Source organism: Sardina pilchardus, chromosome 6, assembly GCF_963854185.1.
Source record: "Sardina pilchardus chromosome 6, fSarPil1.1, whole genome shotgun sequence".
NCBI classification, from domain to species: domain Eukaryota; kingdom Metazoa; phylum Chordata; class Actinopteri; order Clupeiformes; family Clupeidae; genus Sardina; species Sardina pilchardus.
The window spans coordinates 21,324,524-21,347,057 of record NC_084999.1 but is presented as its reverse complement, the minus strand read 5'-3'; the positions used below and the strand labels follow the sequence as shown (position 1 = coordinate 21,347,057).

The 22,534-nt window shown below is 42.6% G+C and overlaps 3 protein-coding genes across 7 annotated transcripts; 1 reads left to right on the top strand and 2 right to left on the bottom strand.

The window, feature by feature from the left end:
• Nucleotides 1-82: 82 nt before the first annotated feature.
• On the bottom strand, nucleotides 83-2,914 carry pafah1b3 (platelet-activating factor acetylhydrolase, isoform Ib, gamma subunit). Of its 3 annotated transcripts, none has more exons than XM_062539029.1 (7): nucleotides 2,896-2,914; nucleotides 2,668-2,775; nucleotides 2,255-2,357; nucleotides 2,057-2,146; nucleotides 1,811-1,927; nucleotides 1,480-1,602; nucleotides 83-1,148 (listed from the first exon to the last, which is right to left on the bottom strand). In XM_062539029.1, exons 3-7 carry the CDS (start codon nucleotides 2,348-2,350, stop codon nucleotides 879-881), a joined length of 696 nt encoding a protein of 231 aa, XP_062395013.1. In that variant the 5' UTR covers nucleotides 2,351-2,357; nucleotides 2,668-2,775; nucleotides 2,896-2,914; the 3' UTR covers nucleotides 83-878. The 3 variants fall into 3 exon arrangements, with proteins under 3 accessions (XP_062395013.1, XP_062395014.1, XP_062395015.1); XM_062539030.1 differs by having other exon boundaries at nucleotides 2,255-2,336; nucleotides 2,896-2,913; XM_062539031.1 differs by lacking the exon at nucleotides 2,896-2,914 and having other exon boundaries at nucleotides 2,255-2,336; nucleotides 2,668-2,785.
• Nucleotides 2,915-3,393: 479 nt separating this feature from the next.
• On the top strand, nucleotides 3,394-8,873 carry si:dkey-250k15.4 (uncharacterized). 3 transcript variants are annotated; one of them, XM_062539028.1, is made up of 4 exons: nucleotides 3,394-3,483; nucleotides 4,210-5,557; nucleotides 5,742-5,935; nucleotides 7,894-8,873. In XM_062539028.1, the coding sequence occupies exons 2-4, from the start codon at nucleotides 4,243-4,245 to the stop codon at nucleotides 8,512-8,514; spliced, it is 2,130 nt and encodes a 709-aa protein (XP_062395012.1). In that variant the 5' UTR covers nucleotides 3,394-3,483; nucleotides 4,210-4,242; the 3' UTR covers nucleotides 8,515-8,873. The 3 variants fall into 3 exon arrangements, with proteins under 3 accessions (XP_062395012.1, XP_062395010.1, XP_062395011.1); XM_062539026.1 differs by having other exon boundaries at nucleotides 5,739-5,935; XM_062539027.1 differs by having other exon boundaries at nucleotides 3,451-3,615; nucleotides 5,739-5,935.
• tlr21 (toll-like receptor 21) lies at nucleotides 8,861-14,468 on the bottom strand. The gene is made up of 2 exons (XM_062539025.1): nucleotides 14,411-14,468; nucleotides 8,861-12,298 (listed from the first exon to the last, which is right to left on the bottom strand). The coding sequence occupies exon 2, from the start codon at nucleotides 12,103-12,105 to the stop codon at nucleotides 9,136-9,138; it is 2,970 nt and encodes a 989-aa protein (XP_062395009.1). The 5' UTR covers nucleotides 12,106-12,298; nucleotides 14,411-14,468; the 3' UTR covers nucleotides 8,861-9,135.
• Nucleotides 14,469-22,534: the final 8,066 nt, after the last annotated feature.

Below are 22,534 nucleotides of genomic sequence, written 5' to 3'. Positions count from 1 at the left end.
CTCTTGAAGAGGCTCCTGGGAGTAAGGTCATGTGAATTACCAGTCAATTTGGGTTGCAGTGAAGAGTCAATGGCAAGAGTAGTTGTTTTTTTGTATATTGTATTGAGACAGCAATGATACAGTTGAAAAATGACAACAAAACAGTAACAAAAACAAAACAGCTTGGTCCAAACAAAACCAGCGAATGCCAGCAAAGCAAAAGTATATTCACAACATCACCATCATTGTGTGGCTACAAACAACCTCTCTGGTGTGTGAGATAGCATCTGTGCTTTAAAGGATTTGGTGCGGTGTCAAAAGCAAGCTTCCAGTGAGGCAAAGAGTCCCTAAGGATTGTTTAACAGTCCTCAGGGACTAAAGGTTTGGGAAGTCAGAAACAAGGTCATTAGGTGTCTGTTAGTCTGAGTCCAGTCAGTTAAAATCTAACAGTTTGATTTATGAGTAGGCCTTCAGCTCACTAGGGCAGGGTGGATGCCTTTGGTGAGACACGTGATAACATATTCCTAACAAATAATAGCCACATTTGTGGTGTGAGCCAAATGAGTTATGTATTCACAAATTGCATGGCTCATAGGCCTAAAATCCACAACGTGCTGATATTTACTGATATGACAGCTGGCTTTAGGCCTAATGTAACTGCAACAGCAAATCCGTGCAGGATTTCATCAAGCAATAAAATAAATTCACTGAGACAATTTTACACTGTATACGCAGCTTGGATAATTCTATCTAGTCTTTGAACAGACAACATGACATTACAGACCTCAAGTAGGCTTTAGTAGGCACAGCTATTAGAGGGTTTAAGGGGGGGGGGTCATAAGGGCATGTTACAGCTTGCGTTTGCACCCAGGTGAGCAGATGGTGGTGTGGGCTGCAGCTCAGGACACTTGGTTCTCGGCTGGCTGGTCCAGCAGGGCTTTGATGCGATCGTGGAGAGGTTCGCACACCTTCTGGTAGGCCGGTGGCGTTAGGTGCAGGTAGTCGTACAGGTCCTGGTGCCAGATGGTGCCGTCAGAGTGCACAAAGCCGGGGTCCACGTTCAGGAAAGAGGCGTGCGGGAGGGTGGCCACCTCCGCCTGGACCAGCTCGTTCACCTCGGCGTTGCGCTCCCGCAGTGGGTTGGGGTTCTTGCCACGGGGCAACAAGCCCTGTTGGGCACAGAGGTGCAAATGAAGACAGACCAATGCGGACTTGGAGAGGTGAAACTACCTGTACACATGCGCCTCTCTTGTCAGAATAAAGATAATAGTACCCCTAGTGCCAGCTCCCAAATGAAATTAACACGCTATCTTCTCCCAGAGGGCTTGCCTTAGCATGATATTATGCACCTTCCATGCTTCCATATCTCTGCTTAGCGTTGTTTTACATTACCACTACAAACGTGCATTAACCTCTGAAACCTGAACGTCTTAGCATCCATTATCCCTTACATATGTCGTCAGCTTGGCAGGATGAGGACAGTGCAAACAGGATACTTACCAGCACAAGAGTATGAGCATGAGGGAGTTTCTGGTTGATCAACTTCACAATTTCCATGATGCCACCACAGATCTGATGTGGGCTGTTACCATGATTATTTGTCCCTACCCATAATACCACAACCTATGGGACAATAAGGGAGATAAATTATGAGGGACTGTCCGTGTTGGAAATGATGGAAATTCGTTTACAACAGGATAGCAGAGGAGGTCAAATATCAACAACCTCTTTGCCAAGAATCAAACGCCACACCTTTAATTGGCATAACAGTAAAAAATGCAGTATAAAAAGTTGCATGATACAAACAGCAGACCATTATGTTAACGCCTACCTTTGGACTGATATGGTCCAGTTCGCCATTGCCAAGTCTCCACAGTACATGCTGTGTAGCATCCCCACCAATTCCAAAATTTAAAGCATGGAGTGGGGAAAACAGTTTTCTCCAGATCTAATAACAATTCAGAAAAGTGAGTCCATCTTAACACACTTGAATACAGGAAATAGATATACATTGTGTACCTGTGATCTAACAGTGGCACCCTGCAGAGGCGCGTAGCATTATGTGGCATGTAATCACCTCGAATTCATGCAAGAGCTGTACTAGGGAGTCTCCCACAAAGAGAACATCGGGCTCCTTCCCTTTGCTGTCTGACACGAAGCGGTTGTGCTTTGAAAGTGAGGACAAAGACTGTGTTACGAAGGGCAGAGTAAAAGAGAGTTGCATCGTGTCATGATAATGATCAAACGAGGGTGACCGTGAAATACTGAAACACACCATGCACATCCAACGTCCATCCCCTTGGATATCTTGGCATGGGGTGGGAGTTGCAGCGGGGTTGTCATCAGAGCTCATTGCCCTGTCATTGGACATGGGTTATCTTTTAACACAAGGTTGGGTTATTTATGAGCATACACCTCTAAACACATCGCAAATACTTTTATTTATTTTCTTTTGACACTAAAAACCGAAATACTGAGTGGTATACCTAAAACGGATAGCATTATAATGTTAGCGAGAATAATGTTAGCTTCGAAACGTGCTTCCCTGTTGAAGACGTTACAACAGACACACGTCTGCAGCAGCTTCTTCACTTCATAGCTCGTATCTGTTCGACAACAACTGACTGAGATTATCAATTCATTGTACTATGATGAAGATTAAACCTCAATCAAAACAATATCCCATACCTTTGAGTGGGACAGGATGCTTCCTCCAAGTTGACTGCAACAAATTTAATTCCTGGATGTCACCATTTCTTCCCGATGGGTGGTTGTATAAGAATGCAACAGCCAGTACTGGAACGTAAACAAAAAACATACTTACATTTAAAGTAGTAATAGAGTAAACGAACATGTTATCGATGTAATACTATATATCGGTATTCACCGCTATCCTAGGAAGTGAAATGTGCTTACACTGTGCAATGAAACTGCCTCGTGATGGACTCTTCCATTTATCATGAGTGCGGAAGAGATGCGCTGGTCGCCGCTGGCTTGCTGGATACTTCTACAAATCACAGGGGGCGCGGTGAGACCAGACATCAGTGAAGGATAATACAATGTCTTATTAAAACTACCATTTCCCTCAAACATGCTGAACCTGAAAGTGCTTTTTTCCCCATTCCAATAAAAAAAATAATGTTAGCAACGTTATCGATTGTTTTCTTTTTTTTTCAGTAAGGGTTGGGTTACAGTAGATGTGTTATTATCATTATGGTGGTAGTAGTAGTAGTAGTAGTAGTAGTAATGGTAGAAGTAGTATTATTAGTGTTATTATTATCATCTCTTGTTCACGAAGAATCTAAACCAAAGCGACTCCCTCTCTGCCTAAACTTGCTGAAGTGAGGTCAGTGGCAGGACGAATATTGCCAGGCAACAGTTCCATTTCAAATGTAAATAATAATAGAATGTGGCCATGCTAACAAAGTGAAGCAAACATTTATTTCACCTGTTCATTGGAGCTCCGCAGAGACTCACTACAGACAGCTGGCTAATTAATCAGTGGTAAGACATGCGACTCAGACAGAAAAAGGACATCTCTTCCCTGCATAGACATAGCATATTTCTGCTTGCTGACTGACTAGCAAAGTTATGTATTGCTATACGTGTCAAACTGTCAATTCATCGATATGCAAGGTATGTCGCAATCAAATGTAAAATAGCTGCTACATACCAGGCCTAGTCTAATGGTAGAGATAGCAAAGCAATTATACCGTTAAGCAAAAACAACACAGCCGTCAAGTTGCTAAATTGCTAATAATGCGAAACATTTGTCCCTAGCTAACAATTACATTTATGAGTCGATAACGTTAACATGTGTCTAGTGTTAGCATAGTTGTCTTGGTGCATCTTGCATAGGCTACTAGCTTGCTAACAACTGACAATTGCAGCCATTAAAGTAGATAAATGTCCGTTTATGGTCTCGCTAGGCTGGTAATTACTTAGGGTGCTTTACGTAACGTTCATTTACCTTGAATAAGCTGACATTACCCTGCTAGGTTGGATAAAATATGATATTAGTTAGGCTAATTATCCGATGTGACATTGGCATAACACTAACAGGCATGTTATTAATCATGTCCTTAACTTTACAACAGGAAATCTAACTGATTTGACTTATGTTAGGCAGTAAGTTTTTACAAGTCCTTACAAGTCCTTATAAGAGTGGCTGTAGCTATTGAAGTGAGATATTAAGTAAGACCATATTTGTCTCTGTTTGTATTTCCACAGATTAATTTGACCTTCCTATAAACCAAGCTGAATATGAGTCAACGGAAAGGCAAGGGTAGACCGCTTGCAGATAAAAGAAATGTGCTAAGTGTTTTTACAAAACACTACAAATCTCAAAATATGACCCCAGTGCCTACTAACAATGCTACTGCTTGCTGCTCCTCTTGTAGTCATGCAGATGGACCAGGAACAATACACAGTAATGTAATGCCTGCCAAGGGTAAACGGCTGAAGACTCGTAAGGAAAGAGACCATATAAGGCAGGGATGTGGTGGGCAAAAAAAACAATCACATTCTCGCATTAAGCAGAGCTGCAGAGAGAAGGAGCTATGCCAAGGATCGTATCAACCACAACCTCACTTACATAATTGTGAGAAATTAGCAAAAGCATTTGGCCCTAAGGAGCCCTCTTTTATCACAGAGCGACGTCTCCTTGGCCACCAAGGCCTGTTCAACCATGAAGTGAAGTCATTTGACATTGAACGTCTACTGAGTGAAGAAAGGAGAGCAGAGAGATCAAAAAAGGAAGTGATCCACACAAAGAAAAGTATTTTTTCACCTACTCCATCTCTCACACAAAATTCAGGTGATGACAAGGAATGTCCCCCAAGTCGTAAAGATGAACTGTCCAGCAAGTGCAGCAGACAGGGCGATTCACCTGAGACTGAGAGTCAAACATGTTTACAAAGTTATGATAGGGGAGACAGTGGTGCAAACAATCAGGGACCAGGACCCTCACCTTGCCAGAGAAAAACAGATGTTATGGACCTGTCACCATCTGAAAGCAACTCCGTCATTGTTCTGTCTTCAACTCCCAAAAGCACTGTGTCAAATAACGTGCCACAGTCAACTCCAAGGATTTCAGTGGAAGAGCACAACTCTCCAAAAGTGCACTGTGCAGGGAGTCCCATTCAGACAGTGTTTTCTAATGCAAATGCTCAACATTTAGATTGCCCATCTGCACGCATAAAACCCCCAGTGTCTCACCCTAAGGAGCAAAAGCCCAGTAACCCTCCTGAATCACCTGTAGCTGAGGATGTAACCAGTGCTAGTCTGGATCAGAAGGCTAAGAGTGGCATAGAGAGGAAACAGATGGATGCAAAAATAGCCAGGCACCTAATTGGTGTTGTGGCTGACCGCCTGTGCCAGTCTCTGGATCGTCCACTTTTGCTGCGCCACCATCTGTTGGCAGAGAGCAGGGCCACCCTTCTGCATGTACTGCAGGAAAGGCATGGTGCTGTGCTCCAGCAGAATCTGCTGAAGCTACACACGGTGCTAGGTCTTGGACAGAGTCAGGTGGACAGCGGACATGGCGCCGGGGTGCACAACAAAACCTCAAAGTGGACAGGTATCAAATACTATACACAATATGGCTGCATATATTATGAATAACATAGATGTACTCACGATACCAATGTATATGTTTGCTCTATAAATATGATTGAAGTTTATTAGAGTTGTTGCTGTGGTATACTGTGGTGTTAGCTCTGTCTCTTGAAATAAGACATTTCCTCTTCTCCTCTGTGTAGCAGCTGTTAATGACGTGCATGACAGTGACTCAGGGCCAGACACTGGGCAGCAGTCATTGCTTGGCTCTCAGCAGAGGCCCACTCACAAACGGAGGAGGAAGCAGAAGTGTCCCCAGAGACGGACGCCACCCAGTCCTTTGCCTCCACAGGGACCTCTCAGTGAATCACAGCAAGGCACTGGCCAGAGGAGCTCACTGGTGAATATGCCTCCTCATTTATGTGTCAGTAGTATGAAAATAGTTAAAGGAGTATTCCACCGCTGGAAAAATGAATGTGTATTTAAATTGGGTAATTTATGTAGTAGAAATGTGAACTGATTTTGTTTAAGTCAGTGCCTCCTTGACCAAGGGGGGGAGGGGAATATTTTCAACTTCCAGGATTCACTGCCCTTTGTTGCTCTTCGCTGCCCTGCCCTTATATTTTGAGCATTGTTAGTGGTATAAAATAGTGACATGGCACCATGCCCTGTTAGCATCACTATAAGCCCATTCAGTGATAATGCAAATAATCAATCTTGCTCAAATAGCCACCTATTAACAGAAATGTGCTCTCACAATTTTTTTTTTACTGTAAATAGACCCAAGGTTATTACTTCAGTACTCAGAAAATAGAAATTCACCATCGGTCACTGCAGAGTCATTTCCCTCCAACTATCAGACACAGATCTATCTGAAATGATCAAATATGAGGCTTTGTTGAGTATTAAATTCAGAATGAGTATTCCAGTAGGCAGGTAGCCAGTGTGGTGTTTGCAGCAAATTTGAGTCCAGATCATATATGCAAGTGTTTTGCTGTTGTTTGACTTCAAAGCAACATACAACAGTGACCCAGGCAGTTCATTTTGTGACACATTTTAGTAATCAGACTATTGACATTAGACTTGCAAAGACCATGCATACAGTTAATTGTGGAAAAAGGGGAAACCTGCAGCCCATGGCACAGAAAAGGAGTGCTAGAAAGATGCATCAGATTGTGAGCAGATAGCAGCTACTTGATTTGCCTAATTTACAGCGCCTAGAACAGCACTTTCTCCCAGCTCTTATTCAGATGCAATTTTATAGCGCTCCTTTTCCGGGGATCGATATCGTTTAGTTCCAATTCAGCTGCAATGTCAATATTCTCATTGGTACTATTGCATGACACACACACACACACACACATCAGTCATGTCACTGCATCTGTAGAATATTAATAATAATAATAATAATAATAAATTTTATTTGTATTGCACTTTACACCAAATCAATGACCTCAAAGTGCTACAATGCACACACACACACCAAAAAAAGGATAAAAATATCATAGAAGAATTAAAAACTAGCAGATAAAATTAAGCTAAAACCAGCATATAAAGACAAGCTAAAAACTAGCATATAAAATTAAACTAAAAACCAGCATATAAAAGCAGATAAAAGTATTTTAGTTAAAAGCTTTTCTAAAAAGATGTGTCTTCAGGCCCTTTTTAAAAAAAAAAAACATTTTTATTATTATCCGTCTTGAAACAAACACCGGCCCTTGGAAGACTATACCGATTGGGAAAATGACTGATTACCAGTCCACGCCTGTTATTATTATTATGCCACTACCTTTTTAATCATATTCTACCTTACTTATAAAGTGTAATTCACCAAGTGTGTAGTCATTGGAAGATAGACACGGCAGTCAACAGTTAGGGATCGCTTAGACATTTCCATTCCACTTCATTACAGACAGAATACCAGCGGAGATCAGTTGCATTTTTTAGTTTTTGTTTTTCAATCAGGGCAGCAATTTTAAGATTAGGTTATATGCTTACATAATTGCAAAAGGTTTCTCCAATGTTTTCTCAGTTAGTCTTTTAAAATGAAACAGAACAGAATTTGCCTTTGGAACATTGGGTGAATGATTGTTGATAATGGGCAATGTAGATATTGAAGATCAGCCATCTCTTTCTACAACAGTTGAGAACCCTTTTGCAATTACGTAAGCACATAATGTAATCTAAAAACTGCTGGCCTGATTAGAAAAACAACGTAACTGATCTCAGCTGGTTTTCTATAGTCTATAATGTAGTGGAATGTAAATTTCTAAGTGTTCACAAACATTTGACCAGTAGTGTTCACTGAGTAAGGGATAGACAGCAGTATTTGGACATTGTGTGTTTTTTTATTCGTAGGCTTTGCCTTGGACTCTAAACATGGGAAAAGAGAAACAGATCCTTATGGAACCAGCAAATCCAACATCTGATCTGTTTTCACTGGGCCTCCACACAACTGAAACTTTCCCAACTGATGGCGACGCATTCTCCTCAAAATGGGGACCCCATCCTGGACTACCCCAGCGTTGGAACAAGCAAATTCATCAGGAAGAGATCCGCCCCCAAACCATGACGGACTCGTATGAGAAATGGAGGCATGACCCAGATTTGAGCTTTCTCTGCCAAACAGAGGATCAGGAACATCACAAGCAGTCTTATTTCAGTTACAGAGCCATGTCACAAGATGGCGCTCTCAGAGAACCTCGACGCTTGTCAGCGCATCATCAGTTTGACTTTGAAAGGCACCCTGCGAGGTCTTGCTTTCCTGATACTCCCCACACCTCTCTGAAAAACCTCCAGCTCCAACCCTACTACCGCTTTCACAATCCACTCAACTCAGCCACCTCATCCGTCACGTCCTACAGGCCAGACATGAACTTTTATCCCCCTTCAGAGCTTCTGGACATGGCTTTGTCTCCACCGAAGCCTCTTTCTGCAAGTCCAGAAGGCTGGTCGTACCCTCGGATGAGGTTATACTGAACTAAACTAATCTACAAAAAATTGATCAAGCTAGCAAACCCAATGTGTATCTTTTTGAGGTGTGAAAATATGACCTGGACCAAACAGTGTTGTAGCAAAAATGATCGGTCACACTTCCCTGTATTTTTAGTACATGTAATAATAACTATTAATATCAGTCGACCTCCTCATAAAAACTCAGATCGTTTTTCACATATAAATGTTTTGCTATTAAACATTTCAGTTCCCAGATGTAGAAAAATCTGAACAAATAACAAATAATTTACAGTAAGGGTTTTTGCACACTTTGTATTGATTATTTAAAGTGCATAACAATACATTCTTGTATTTTTGTTTTTAAATTAAATTTTAAAACATTTCATTTTTGGATTTTTTCTTGTACAAATCATATCATCTTCAAAATCTTTTTCTCATATTATTTTTCTATATGTTTACAGTATCATCGTAAGAGAAAAGTACGGAGTGAATGCAGTCTTTACCTTACAATTAGAATATTTACAAATGCATTCAGCATAAAACAAAAAGCAATATTTATGTATGTCAGCTGTTGGACTTTTGCTCACACTATATTTAATTCACTCTGCATGAAACATTCGAGAGCACAGTCGTGGTAGAAATACTTCACAAAAGAATCAAATTCCTCCCATTATTTGCCTGCGGTGGATTCACTCGACACTCTTCTCCTATGAACGTGTCCTCTTCCCCAGCACGTTCCTCTACATCAGCCAGGCCTCTGCTGCCACTGCTCCCCAGAGCCCTCCTCAGTTTGACCCAGAAGAGTTCTTGAGCCTGGTCCGGGTCGGTACAGTCGGATCCGGGCCACTGGAGGTAGGTCTTTTTCAGCATGACCTTCCGCATGCGGTGGTACGCTGAGATCTGCCTCTCGGGGATGTGCTCCAGGAAGACCAGCACAAGCACATCGCGGAGCTCATGGAAGAAGAGGTAGCTGGCCAGCTGGATCTCCAGCGAGCACCACTCACTGCGCAGGAAGTTCTGGCTCACCACACAAACGGTCTTGCGGCTTTTGTTCACGGCCGACACAATGTTGTCAACGATGTAGCGGCCGGGCTCAAAGTCGCGGTGATGGAGGCAGAGTCGGAGAGACGAGCCGTTGCCCTCCAGGTTTGGCACCAGCTTCTTAAGCACCCACTCCTCGTCTGCTGAATTGTAGGAGATGAACGCGTCATACATGCACTCCTTTTCCTCATCACGCAGCCGACGCCATTGTTCCCCAAACCATGAACGAAACACATAATAGCCGTACTTCAGCTTCCAGTAAAGTTTAACATAAAGAAGAGGTAATATTGTCAATAGAAACACCACATTACTTGTTGAGACAAAGAGGTAAACTCCAATGTCCAAATAACACACCTTGGTGTCAAATTTGTAAAAACTTGAATTAGACAGATCAGGGCATCTCATGCTATACAAGTAGACTATCTGCACTCTCTGGTTGGTATTGGTCCAATTCTGGAGCTCACTGTTGTGACAGGAGCAGCTGAGTGGGGTATTCCTCAGATCCAGGTATGTCAGATTAGGAAGTTTCTCAAAAACAACAGGATCTAATCTTCTCATGGCATTGCGATTTAATTGTAATCTCTGCAGTGATGTTAGATTCCAAAACACATGCTCTGAAATGGAATCAATACCCATGTTTTCTGCTTGTAAAGTTTTCAGTTTCTGCATGTTTTTGAAGATTCCTGACGGTAGTGGTATCACACCAACACACGAGGTGTCCAGATTAAGATACTCTAAACTGGGAAGGTCATCAAAGGCGTCTGATCTAAAACTGGAGATGTGGTTGTTGGTAAGGGAGAGGGATGTTAGAGATATCAGTCCAGAGAAGAAAGCATGAGGCAGAAGCGTTATTCCATATGGCTGCTGTGCATCCAGTTTCAGATCTACTAGCTTTGAGAAATTAGCAAATGGAGAGGTGGTCTGCTCTGTTACATAACTAATCATGTTGGACTGCAGGTCTAGAACTCTCAGAGTGGCAGAGAGCTTTGCAAATTTATAAATCTCTATTTGTTTGAGACGATTGCGGTCAAAGTAAATATTGCGGAGTTTTTCAAGTCCAGTGAATGCCCCTTCTCTGAATTGAGTGATTTTGTTCCCTCCGAGATCCAGGATATTGAGCCTTTTTAGAGACTGGAAGGTGTTCTTGAAAATCACAGAGATTTGGTTATTGCGCAAGTTGAGTGTTTCTAAGCTGTGCAAATCAATGAAGCTGTCGGCGTAGAGATCTGTCAAGAGGTTATTGTCTAGGCGCAGTGTGGTGAGATTTGTAAGATTACGCAGTGCTTGATGATCCATGAAGGCAATTGTGTTGATGTTGAGTTTGAGAGTCTCTAAACGTGGAGTATGTACAAAGGCAAATTTGTTGACTTTCAGAATGCGGTTGTAACGAAAGCTCAACTCTGTAGTGAAGTTGAAATGATGATGATGAGATGAAAGCAAATTGCAAGAGTTTAGTTCTGTCAGAAGATTGTGCTCCACAGTAATCTTCTGTAGCCTATGTTGACCCTCAAGAAACTGAAGGCATTTCACGCTCTTCAGATTGTTCATAGAAAGATCCAAGGAGCCTGTTAGTTTAGTACAGTTAAAGAAAAGCCTGTCCTCCAAATTTCGAATCTTGTTTTGCTGGAGCACCATCCACGGTATCTCGGTAGATGAGTTCCTCAGCAACCAGCACAAGGTCCTGATCATTGAGTTGTTGCCAAGATTTAGCCCCGAGAAGTCAATATGTGCAAGATTTAGAGATGGGGCATGTTTGAGAAGTTCTGGCACAGTCACATTAGTGAATCGCAGACGAACAAATTTGATTTTACTCAAGTTTAAGCCCTTGAAATGTATTGAGGAAAGATTATTATTATTAGAAAAATCCAACACAGAGATTCTGCTTAATAATCCAGGCTGACATCCTAAAGTGGTAAACTTATTATTGCTTAGATACAGGACCTGGAGTGATGATGGTAGGTCTGCAGAATTGTCAAGAGATTTTAGTTCATTGTAGCTCAGATCCAGCCTTGTCAGATGTGTTAACTCTTTCACAGACTCAATCACTGCTGAGAAATTAGTCAAGATATTCCTTCGGATTATTAGATTCTGCAGATAAGTGGATCCATTAAAAATGCCCGGAGGAAGACTCTGCAGCTTGTTATCACCTAAAAGCAACTCAGTTAGTGCGTAGAGGCTTTTGAAGCTGCCAGGATGAAGTCCAGTCAGATTGTTGCTGGAGAGGTTAAGACTTTTCAAATGGTTCAGATTATTGAAAACATGCTCATTTATGCTGGATATTTTGTTAGAATCCAGAGTAAGATGAGTGAGATTTTGGAGATGAGCAAAAGAGTGTGGAGGGATCTTAGAGAGTGTGTTGTGAGATATGTTGAGAGTGGTTGCTGTAGGTGGTAAGTCCTTCACAAAGGCAGTGAGTGTCGTTGCATAGCGGTTCATGCACTTGAATTTAGTTTTACAGGAAACTTCAATACAATTTTTATAGCTGTAACCAAGGATGACTTGGATCAGAAAAGATCCTATTGTCAACGTTAGCCTTGAAAAAATGCCAAGGAATTTGTACTTAATCATGGTCATTAATTTGTTGGTGAGTACACAAAAAAAAAAACTGTGTGAAATATAGTGTTCTAATTTTGTGAAAAAAGTTTCAGAAAAGTTACATTAGTTTGGTTGTCTGATGTTATATCCGGGTTTAAAAAAAATTCTGGATTGAATGGCCAAGTGGAAAGAGGTCTTAGAATATCACATCATCCCACAGTCCCTTAGGTTCCTGGAAGAGAGAAAAAGATAAAAGTAAAATGACCACAGAGAGACCTAGATTTCATACTTTACTTTTATGTATGTTCATGCATAGGCCATGCAACACCTTTTGTCACGAGGTTAAGGGTATTCTGTCAGAGACAGAATTAGGAATAACCTATGTCATAAAAAAGTAATATAAAACATTTATTAGCTTAAAACTAATGCCTATAGGATTCTGTTTGATTAACAAGAACCATCTAGATTTTCATTGAATGTCAAAAAATATAACATTGAGAGAAACAAATGATCATGGTGTAAAATCAATTGCAAGTTTGATTGTCTTTACCTTTGAACAATAGCATAACCTCAAAATTGGCATAGACTATTCAAAACTAGGCCATAGTATACAGTAGCCTACTGTATGTTCTATAGGTTAATAGGGTTCACTCCAAATTATTGTAAAGGCTGAGTGATCATAAATAAAATTGGGATCAAGTTGAGGGTTATAGGCTATTGTCTTTCATAGTTATGTCAAAGTGTTTATGAAATATAAATATCTGAAATACAATGGCTTCAGTTTGTCATGTAGCCTAATGTTTAATCGTGACTTCATAGGCCTATAGCATGCAGATTTGAAATTCATGAACAATCATCAACACATGTTTTTAATCATTGCTATATAGGCTACAAGAAGGCTGTATCTGTAACATGAATGTTAAGAGGCAGTCAGGACCACTAGGGGATCTAATGAGTCAAGTAGGAGAGTAGTCTACAGGATGCTGGAAAGTGATATTCCTGAAGTTGCAAGGACATTTAAGTAAACTGTGTAGCCTAGTCACTTCATTACAATATCTTAATTGCTTATTAAGATTTAATGTAGCCTGTGATTTACTGTCACCGAACAGGCTACTAAATGTGAATGACCCTTTATCAAAAGTAAGCTAGAACATTTATTTAATGAAAAAGTAGTTTAACAGAAATGATCAAGGTGAGCTACTGTATTAAAAGTTTGAAGTGGGAAGTGAAACTTTGTTCACTAATTTATTGTGTTAGCGACTAAAATTGTTATAGGGTGTGACATGAAATTTATTGTGTTTAAAATTATGGTGCATTTTTAGTCAATCATCCTCTGTCATTTACTTCATCAAGATCTATTCTATTCAAGATCTATCTCTTTATGGTTGCACCATATGATATCGTCTTTTGAGACAAAAATATTTTTGTCCAGGGCTGGTTCAAACTGCATACTTACAAGTGCTATTTATATACTTAAATCAGGCGGGAATATATTCATTTTATTGTTTTTATTCAAAATCAGACTTTGTGAAATGGGCTTGGGGCAGTCACGTCATAGCTGTTCCTGGTTTGGCTCAAAATTGTGAAAAACAGGAATTAATGACTGACATGATTGGTAGACAGTATATGTTAATATAAAACAGTTTATTTTCTAAACAATATAACCACATGTATTTGCTGTTTATCTATTTCTATATTTACTTATGGTTGACACTCAGGACCAGCATGTCACGTCAACCACAAAATACAGTACAGATTGCGAAGGAACATTAGAACCGCAAGTTAATATTAAGCACAAGTAGAATAATAAGTTATGCAGAACTACAGACCTCAGTAAGCTACAGTATATAGGCCCTAGGCCTAAATCAATGCTTGCCTGGTAACATTGTTGGGGGAAAAAAAACTATATTTTTGTAGGCTACAGATATAAGAACATGAAAGCAAGTTGACGGAACCGTCATTTGGGTCTCTTTTTCCAACTGGTGTTTTTTTTTTTTTTTTTTTGCAACACTGCTTGATTTATATCTTGAACGTTAACCTGATTCCGAACAAGCTAATTCTGTGGCATATATAGTAACCAAACTGGGCTTCAGGTAGCCTATAGCCTCAACCACACTGGAATGGAACACTCACTAAAATTAGCGAGACTTATCAAGATCAATTCTGAAAATTAAACATGCAGCCTAATCACAGCTGTATTAAGCTCTAAGCTTTGTCAGGCATATCAATGGAAAGCTGACTGTGATATGGTCTTCAGTAGTCCTATCAGAACAACAACTGGAAATGGAATATTATCCAAGATCGTCATGAAGAAATGGCATACACTGTGTTCAGTTAAACTTACCCGTGGTTAGCCTCGGTTTCAAAATCCTATGCCAATGAGAGAGTGCTCTTCTTCTGTCTGTCTCTGAATTTTGCCTCACACAAGACAAAAGAGGAAGAGGGACATAGGATCTTTAGTAGCGTGCATTTGAGAAACCACAGACTTGTTCAACAATTGCCTCACAATCTTGCCCGTTTAGAAACATGTTACAGTTACCATAGTGCAGAGCAGAAAACCAATGCCGAAAATAGAATCGGCTGGAGAGCATAGAAAATATATGAAAGTTGCATGATTGTTGCTGAAACAACACAAGATAAGGAAACTTTCTTTTTTAAACTATTGTTTCAATTAATCAATTAGAGCAGCAAAGCAGAGAAAGCATTATTGGCTGAAGAGCATTAAATGGGCAAAATATATGGGCAATGAAAATAAGTGGGCAATCAACAATTATTTATTGAGGAGGAACTACTCTTCCTAATGCCAATGAAAGAGTGCTCTTTGTATCTGTTTCTGATTTTTGCCTCACATGAGAGAAGAGAGAAAAGAGGAAGAGGGACCTATGATCTTTAGTGGCACGCATTTGAGAAGCCACATACTTGTTTAACAGATGTTTAAGATAAATAAAAAAGAGCATGTTCATTTATGTCATATTCCATGTTAGTGATTTATATACCACAATCAGTGCTTATAAGAACCAAGTGTTATCAGTGCATGAAGATGTAAAGCAAGAGATAAAGTTTAAGGAAACATGATATAGGCCTGCATTTTGGAGAAACAACATATGTGTGGTATAGGTTTAGAATAGATGAGGTCAGCTATTAATAAGGCTGATGCAAGTGAAAAACACTGTTCCTGTGTCTGGTGGTTTCGGTGTCGAGTCTGTTATGTACATCATGTTGTGTTTAGGGTGTGAGGGGATCCTTGGAGATGTTCTCTGCCTAGTTCTGAAGTCCTGAAGGGCAGATATAGGGAACCCTAGCCTGACGCCAGATGTCTCCTGACACCACCTGTATCAGTTCCTTTTCTCACGAAGTCTGACATTTGTATTGGTGTAACGTTTCCCTCAGTCACAAGAATGGCGAACCATTCAATGACCACAAGGGATGACAATACCTTTTTTTCACTGGAAGTGAAAGTGGGAGAGGTTGATAAAGAGGTAGATATAGAAGCAATAAAACAGTAATGCTGGCAAGCATCAATGAATTGCCACCTGGAAGAATGTGTTACATTGTTTCATAGCTGCCAGTGCAGTTTACTATCAGCTTGTAAAGGTTAGGGGCGAAAATATAGGAATCCCTATTTAATGTAATTGGTTAGGCTGGTCCAATGATTTCAAAGTGAACGCAAAGTCTGCATTAGAACTCTGAAGTTCACCTATATAAAGGAACGACAGCTGCCATATTTGTTAATTGAAGCGGACAACTACCTATGGCAAGTTGCATTGCAAGTTTTAGCTCTGGGGTAGCAAAAATAAAGGTTTGCCATTTTACCATACCGAAGAGTACCCATTGGGAGGCAGAGGACAAAAGTGAGCAAAACGTCTTTAAATGTCTTTAGCCCTATTCGCACGGGATTAGTATTACCTGTGGACCTCTGGTCATTTTCAAATTATCGCCCCACCTCTGTGTTACTTGCAGCGCATTCGCACGGGATAAGCAAAGTCTGTAAATTACTCTATTTTCACTGACATTACACCCGGATATGTCGTATGCTAACGTCCGAAAACAACACAGAAAGTAGAAAAGATATGCAATTGCAACAGCAATCACTGAGATACAGATTCGCACGGGATTAGTATTATCACCGGACGTCTGTGTTTGGCGAAATATAGTAGGTAATTTGCGGCGGAATTTTTACTTTACAAATTACAGACATGGCACGTTCGCACGGGACTAAGATCTCAGACATTCTCCGCAATTATCACAAATCACCAAAGGTCCACAGGTAATACTAATCCCGTGCGAATAGGGCTTAAGTCTCCAGATGCGATAATTTAAAAGAAACATGTTATTTTTCCCAAGATACCAGATCTCCTCATATGGGCAAAGATGGAAGCTTTTCTGAAGGTAAACGTCAGTGGTCACGGCCCTCTATAGGCCTATTCGGACGGGATTAGTTTTATGGGGGGACGTACAGTAATGCAGGTTTATCATATGACCTCTGTAATATAAATGTCCAATTCGGACGGGACTAGACATCTCTGTCATTTTACTTGACATGGGAGGAGTAACTACGTTTACGTTCTGCCGTCACATCTTCGTCGCTGTGCACGTGATACTTTGCGTCAGGTACGTGCGGCATTTTCAGATTTGAAAGACTACAAGTTGGTTAAACTAGCAAACGTTAGCTTTATGTTATGCCATAAGTAGTTTGAAATGGCTAACAATATCAAGCTAATAGGCAAACTAGCTAACGTCCTATTAGGAGCTACACAGCATGTCATGTTTTCATTCAGACTATGGTGGAATTGTTTTCCAATCAGGATGTGACGAAATATTACAGACATCTTTACAGAGGGTCGCGTTCGCACGGGATTAATATTACCTAAGGTAATTTCTCCGGACCGTTTTACGGAAGGTAAAAGTGTCTGTAAATGTCACCGACATACTCCGTTATGTTTACTGACATGGCGCGTCCGGACGGGACTACATTACCTGGTAATTATTACTTTACCTGATGTCACCCCATAAAACTAATCCCGTCCGAATAGGCCTTATGCCCCTACAGGCCTCTCCTCGAGTGCACAGGCAGGAGGATGATTAGGTTAATTGTGTACACCTGAATCAGGGAGTGGAGTTCTCCTCTCCTCTTTACAGTAGGCCCTTTTCTTCTCTTTTGCAGGCACCCATTTTGACTGTCTTCTGCACTGGCACGTTACTCTTTATGTCTCCTTTATCCATAATCTTTTTTATCTATCTATTCTCTACAGTATCTCTGTTTTCCTTTGTTTATCATTTAGCCATCTTACTCACTGACACTGATATTGCATTCACGCATACACATGCATCAACACTCACTCCCCCCAGCCCTTTTTTATGTACTTTTCAGTTACTGTACACGTACAGTATTCTCTCCATATCCTTCTTTTGTAGTGACCTCAACCGTAGGCCACAACAATGGGTTTGGTGAAACAAGTCTTGACCACTACCGTTCCTGACCTGTGATGGATGAGCACTGAACAGATTCAGTAATACTGTCAGGTGCTCCTCAGATCAGTTCAGGTCCGGTAAAGTCAAATCAAGTCAAGTCATACACAGAGGTCATATAGAGGCCATATAGAGGTCAGCGAACATATAACCGCCTCATGCATCCAGACGGTGATATGGATCACTCCCAAAATTTAATCGTTGGGTTAATTCAGAGCCTCCCTGAAAATTTAATGGAAATCCATCCATAACTTGTTGATTTATCTTGCGAACAAACACAGACAGTCAGAGAAACAAACAAACAAACCAACAAACCCTGATGAAAACATTAACCTCCTTGGCAGAGGTAATAAAAACATAGCAGGGCAATAGTCAAAGATAGTTAAAAAAAAGTAAAGAATAGAAAAGAAAACACATAGTACTGTTGGCTATAAAGGCATAAAAGGGCAACAGTTTAAAAAGTCATTAAAACACAAAAGTAAAAAACATAGAACGATTATTAGCACAGTGAACAGCAGCACTATGGAGATTCTTGAAGTAGTCCCAAACAGTGTGGTGGACTGATGGTGGATTTTGATCCAATTAGGCCATTTCACAAGACATTGCCACTGAGGCCTCAGTCGTGCCCTCTGAGAAAATACTTCCAGGACACCTGGACACTGTGACATGAGCTTATACCTTGTAATAAATGGTGTGCTGTTGCTTTCGATGCATGCTTACAATGTTTTGCCTTGATTCCTGATTAATTATTAATATGTAAAAATGGTAAATGACTGTAAATGATAATGATCCAAACTTGTATGGTCATTTTTCAGACTTTCATTCTTTTCATTTTTCAGAACTGTATGAGCAAATGCATATGGTATGTGAAAAATATGTTTTGCTCATGTTGGTAATTGAAATGCAAAACATGTTTAGGGAATAATATATATATATATATATATATATATATATATATATAAACAAAACAGTTTGAACACCTGACGAAGAGCATCTTTGGTCGAAACATTGTGTCCTTAAATCACCTCGGGAGCAGCAGCAACAGTGTGCGGGTGTTATAGTACAGACAGGAAGACCCAATTGCAGTTTCCTTTGGAGTTTTTATTTCTCACAGAATTCACAAAAATCCAACAAAGGAGAGAAGCTCAAGTGTAAAGTAGTAGTCCAGAAAATCAACGTAAAAGGATCCAGAAAACAGCAGTTCTCAAAAAACGCTCAGAGGTCACAGTAAAGTAGTTCAGAAAAACTCCACACAAAAACGTTCCACAACAAGCAAAAATCTTTCACTGATAAAGTTCAAAGTCGATAACAAAAATCTTCAGCCAGTAGGGCAGTTCAAAAGTCCACAACAAAAATCTTCACAAAAACAGGCAGAATCCAACAAGGGAACAAAGAGGTCAAAACATACTGCTCAAGGCTCCAACAGTACTCAGAGAGAACAATCAGGACAAACTGACACAGGGCAAGGAGTGAGCTGAGTTTAAGTAGTGGAGGTTCACAATCAATTAAGCCAGACCAACCAGGGGCAGGTGGCAAACAATTAGACAGACAATCAGGGGAAGCTCCAGACAAAACCACATGGCCAGGTAGTACATAAAGGGACCACAAGAGGGCAGGCAAAAAGGTAAACAAAAGATGACAGGTAGCACAGATAGTGACAGTACTCTCCCCCCAAAGACGCCCCATGGCGTCACTAAGGCACAGTGAGTCTCTGGCGCTTGAAGTCAGCAATGAGGAACGGGTCCAAGATGTTACGGGCCGGGATCCAGCACCTCTCCTCAGGGCCGTAGCCCTCCCAGTCCACGAGGTACTGGAGACCCCGGCCCCTCCGTCGGACATGGGAGGTGGGGGGGGCTTCGGGGAGGGGTGCATGGGGCTCGTAATGAAGGGCTTAATCTTGGACACATGGAAGGTGGGATGGAGGCGGCGGAGGGGAAAAGGGAGCTTCAGCCGGACAGCAGAGCGGCTGATGACCTTGTCGATAGGGAAGGGGCCAATAAAGCGAGGGGATAGCTTTCGGGACTCTGTCTTGAGGGGAAGGTTTTGGGTTGACAGCCAAACTCGCTGCCCTTGGTGGTAATGAGGAGCTTGTGATCGGTGCTTGTCCGCCTGCCTTTTCATTCTGGAGGATGCACGGAGTAGAGCAGAGCGGGTGAGCCTCCATGACCGCCGGCAGCGGCGGATGAATGCCTCAACAGAGGGGACCCCCACCTCTCGCTCCTGCTCCGGGAAGAGTGGTGGTTGGTAGCCCATAGAGCATTCAAATGGAGACCGACCAGTGGAGGAGGAGATGTGAGAATTTATGGCGTACTCCGCCCAAGGCAACTGCTCACTCCAGGTGGTAGGGTTCTGGGAGGCCACACAGCGCAGCACTGTCTCCAATTGCTGATTTGCCCTCTCGGTCTGGCCATTTGTCTGTGGGTGAAAACCAGAGGACAGACAGACAGAAGTACCCAACAATTTGCAAAAGGCCCTCCAGAAACTAGAGGTGAACTGTGGTCCCCTGTCAGAAACCACCTCAGAGGGCAGCCCATGCAACTTGAATACATGTTGTACCATAATTTTAGCTGTGTCTTTAGCAGATGGTAGGCCAGCAAGGGGGATGAAATGTACTGCTTTGGAAAAGCGATCAACCACAGTGAGGATTGTGGTGTTACCAGCAGACGTGGGCAAACCTGTGACGAAGTCGATGGCAATGTGGGACCAGGGCCTCTTTGGAACAGGCAACGGCTGTAGCAGTCCTGCAGGTGGGCGTGTAGAGGTCTTGTTTTGGGCACAGATGGGGCAAGAGGCGACAAAGGCGTTGGCATCCTCTCTCAGGGTGGGCCACCAGAACCGCCGGGCGATGAAGCTGAGGGTGCGGTTGGATCCAGGGTGACAGGAGAAGCGTGACGAGTGGCCCCACTGCAGAACCTGTGAGCGGACAGAGGTAGGAACAAAGAGACGGTTATGTGGACACTGACTGGGGCCTGGCTCATTAGCCTGAGCTGCGATGACCACGGACTCAATCTCCAGCTGCGCAGCCCCAATAATGCGATGTGAGGGCAGGATGGTGTCTGCCTCCTTGGGGTGTTCGTCTGTACAGAATAGTCGGGACAGAGCATCAGGCTTCACGTTCTTGTGGCCAGGGCGAAAGGAGAGGGTGAAGTCAAACCTTGCGAAGAACAGCGACCAGCGGGCTTGCCGAGGATTGAGTCTCTTTGCAGAGCGGAGATACTCAAGGTTCCTGTGGTCTGTCCAGACGAGGAAGGGTTCACAAGCTCCCTCCAGCCAATGCCTCCATTCCTCAAGGGCCAGCTTTACGGCCAGCAGCTCCCGGTCACCGATGCTGTAGTTCTGTTCAGTGGGGGTGAGGCGGTGGGAGAAGAAGGCACAGGGATGAACCTTGTTGTCCTCGGCAGATCGTTGAGACAGCACAGCTCCCACACCGACATCAGAAGCGTCAACCTCCACTATGAACTGCCGAGCAGGGTCTGGATGAACTAGGACTGGGGCTGAGGTGAAACGTTGTTTCAGGGTCTGGAATGCATTCTCAGCTTCAGGAGACCAGTTGAATCTGACTTTGGATGAGGTTAAGGCAGTGAGGGGAGCTGCCAGGGTGCTGTAACTTCGTATGAAGCGCCGGTAAAAGTTGGCAAACCCCAGAAAGCGCTGAAGTTCCCGACGAGATGATGGTGTTGGCCACTCCACCACTGCCTTGATCTTGGGGTAGTCCATCTTGAGAGTTCCGGCTGAGACCACGTACCCAAGGAAACCCACGGTGTCACGATGGAACTCACATTTCTCTGCCTTTACGAAGAGTTGGTTCTCAAGCAATCGTTGGAGAACTCTGCGGACATGTGAGGTGTGTTCAGAGAGAGACTTGGAAAAAATCAAGATGTCGTCCAAAAAAACAAAAACAAACTGATTAATTACATCTCTTAGCACATCATTCACCAGTGACTGGAAGACGGCGGGGGCATTAGTCAGTCCAAAGGGCATTACCAGATATTCATAGTGACCCGAGGTGGTATTAAAGGCCGTCTTCCACTCATCTCCCTGTCGAATGCGGACTAGATGGTAGGCGTTTCTTAAATCAAGTTTGGTGAACACAGTGGCTTCTTGTAGTAACTCAAAGGCAGAGGACATTAAAGGAAGGGGGTACCTGTTCTTGACAGTAATGTCATTGAGGCCTCGGTAGTCAATACAGGGTCGAAGTGAGCCATCCTTCTTCCCAACGAAGAAAAATCCAGCACCCGCAGGAGAGGAGGAGGGTCTGATGATGCCTGCTGCCAGAGACTCTTGTACATACTTATTCATGGCCTCAGTTTCGGGACGAGACAGGGAATACAGTCGCCCTCTAGGAGGGGATGTGCCAGGGAGCAGATCAATTGCACAATCATAAGGGCGATGAGGGGGTAGGGAAGAGGCTCTGGACTTACTGAAAACTGCCTTGAGGTCCAGATATTCAGACGGAACTGCTGAGAGGTCTGGAAACTCCTCCGCTGGAGTGGAGACAGGAGATGGTGTCTGCGCCTGGAGGAGACATTGGGAATGGCAGAGAGGACTCCAGCCCACAATAAGTTTATTGACCCAGTCAATGTGTGGGTTATGCTTCACTAACCAGGGGTGGCCAAGAACTATAGGGGCTAGAGGAGAGTCAATAGCATAAAAGGTCAAACGTTCATGGTGATTACCAGAAAGGCATAGACTCACCGGCTGACTGGTGTGGGTGATGTTGGCCAGCCGCCGACCATTCAATGCATTTGCCACCAGGGGTCTCTGAAGGGCAGTAGTGGGAAGTTGCAGCTGGGTCAAAAGGGAGGTGTCAATGAAGTTTGCCTCAGCCCCCGAATCCACCAGAGCCATCAATTGTTGTTGGAGGCTGCCGAAGCTCAAGGTGGCAGGGAGGAGAGTTCGTTGCACAGAGGAGGGTGTTATGGGCGTCACACTCACCAGTACCCCTCTAGCTACTGGCGAGCGCTGGATTTTACTGGGCAGGAAGCGATAAAGTGTCCTG

Bases quoted from the DNA above. Each gene is read 5' to 3' on its own strand.
- pafah1b3 (XM_062539029.1), bottom strand. From the start codon at position 2,350: ATGTCCAATGACAGGGCAATGAGCTCTGATGACAACCCCGCTGCAACT. The intron at 1,928-2,056 runs GTGATTACATGC...AATTGTTATTAG, and splicing joins AGCTCTTGCATGAATTCGAG to ATCTGGAGAAAACTGTTTTC. The intron at 1,149-1,479 runs GTAAGTATCCTG...TGTGCCCAACAG, and splicing joins ATGCTCATACTCTTGTGCTG to GGCTTGTTGCCCCGTGGCAA.
- si:dkey-250k15.4 (XM_062539026.1), top strand. From the start codon at position 4,243: ATGAGTCAACGGAAAGGCAAGGGTAGACCGCTTGCAGATAAAAGAAAT. The intron at 5,558-5,738 runs GTATCAAATACT...TCCTCTGTGTAG, and splicing joins CAAAACCTCAAAGTGGACAG to CAGCTGTTAATGACGTGCAT. The intron at 5,936-7,893 runs GTGAATATGCCT...TTTTATTCGTAG, and splicing joins CTGGCCAGAGGAGCTCACTG to GCTTTGCCTTGGACTCTAAA.
- tlr21 (XM_062539025.1), bottom strand. From the start codon at position 12,105: ATGACCATGATTAAGTACAAATTCCTTGGCATTTTTTCAAGGCTAACG.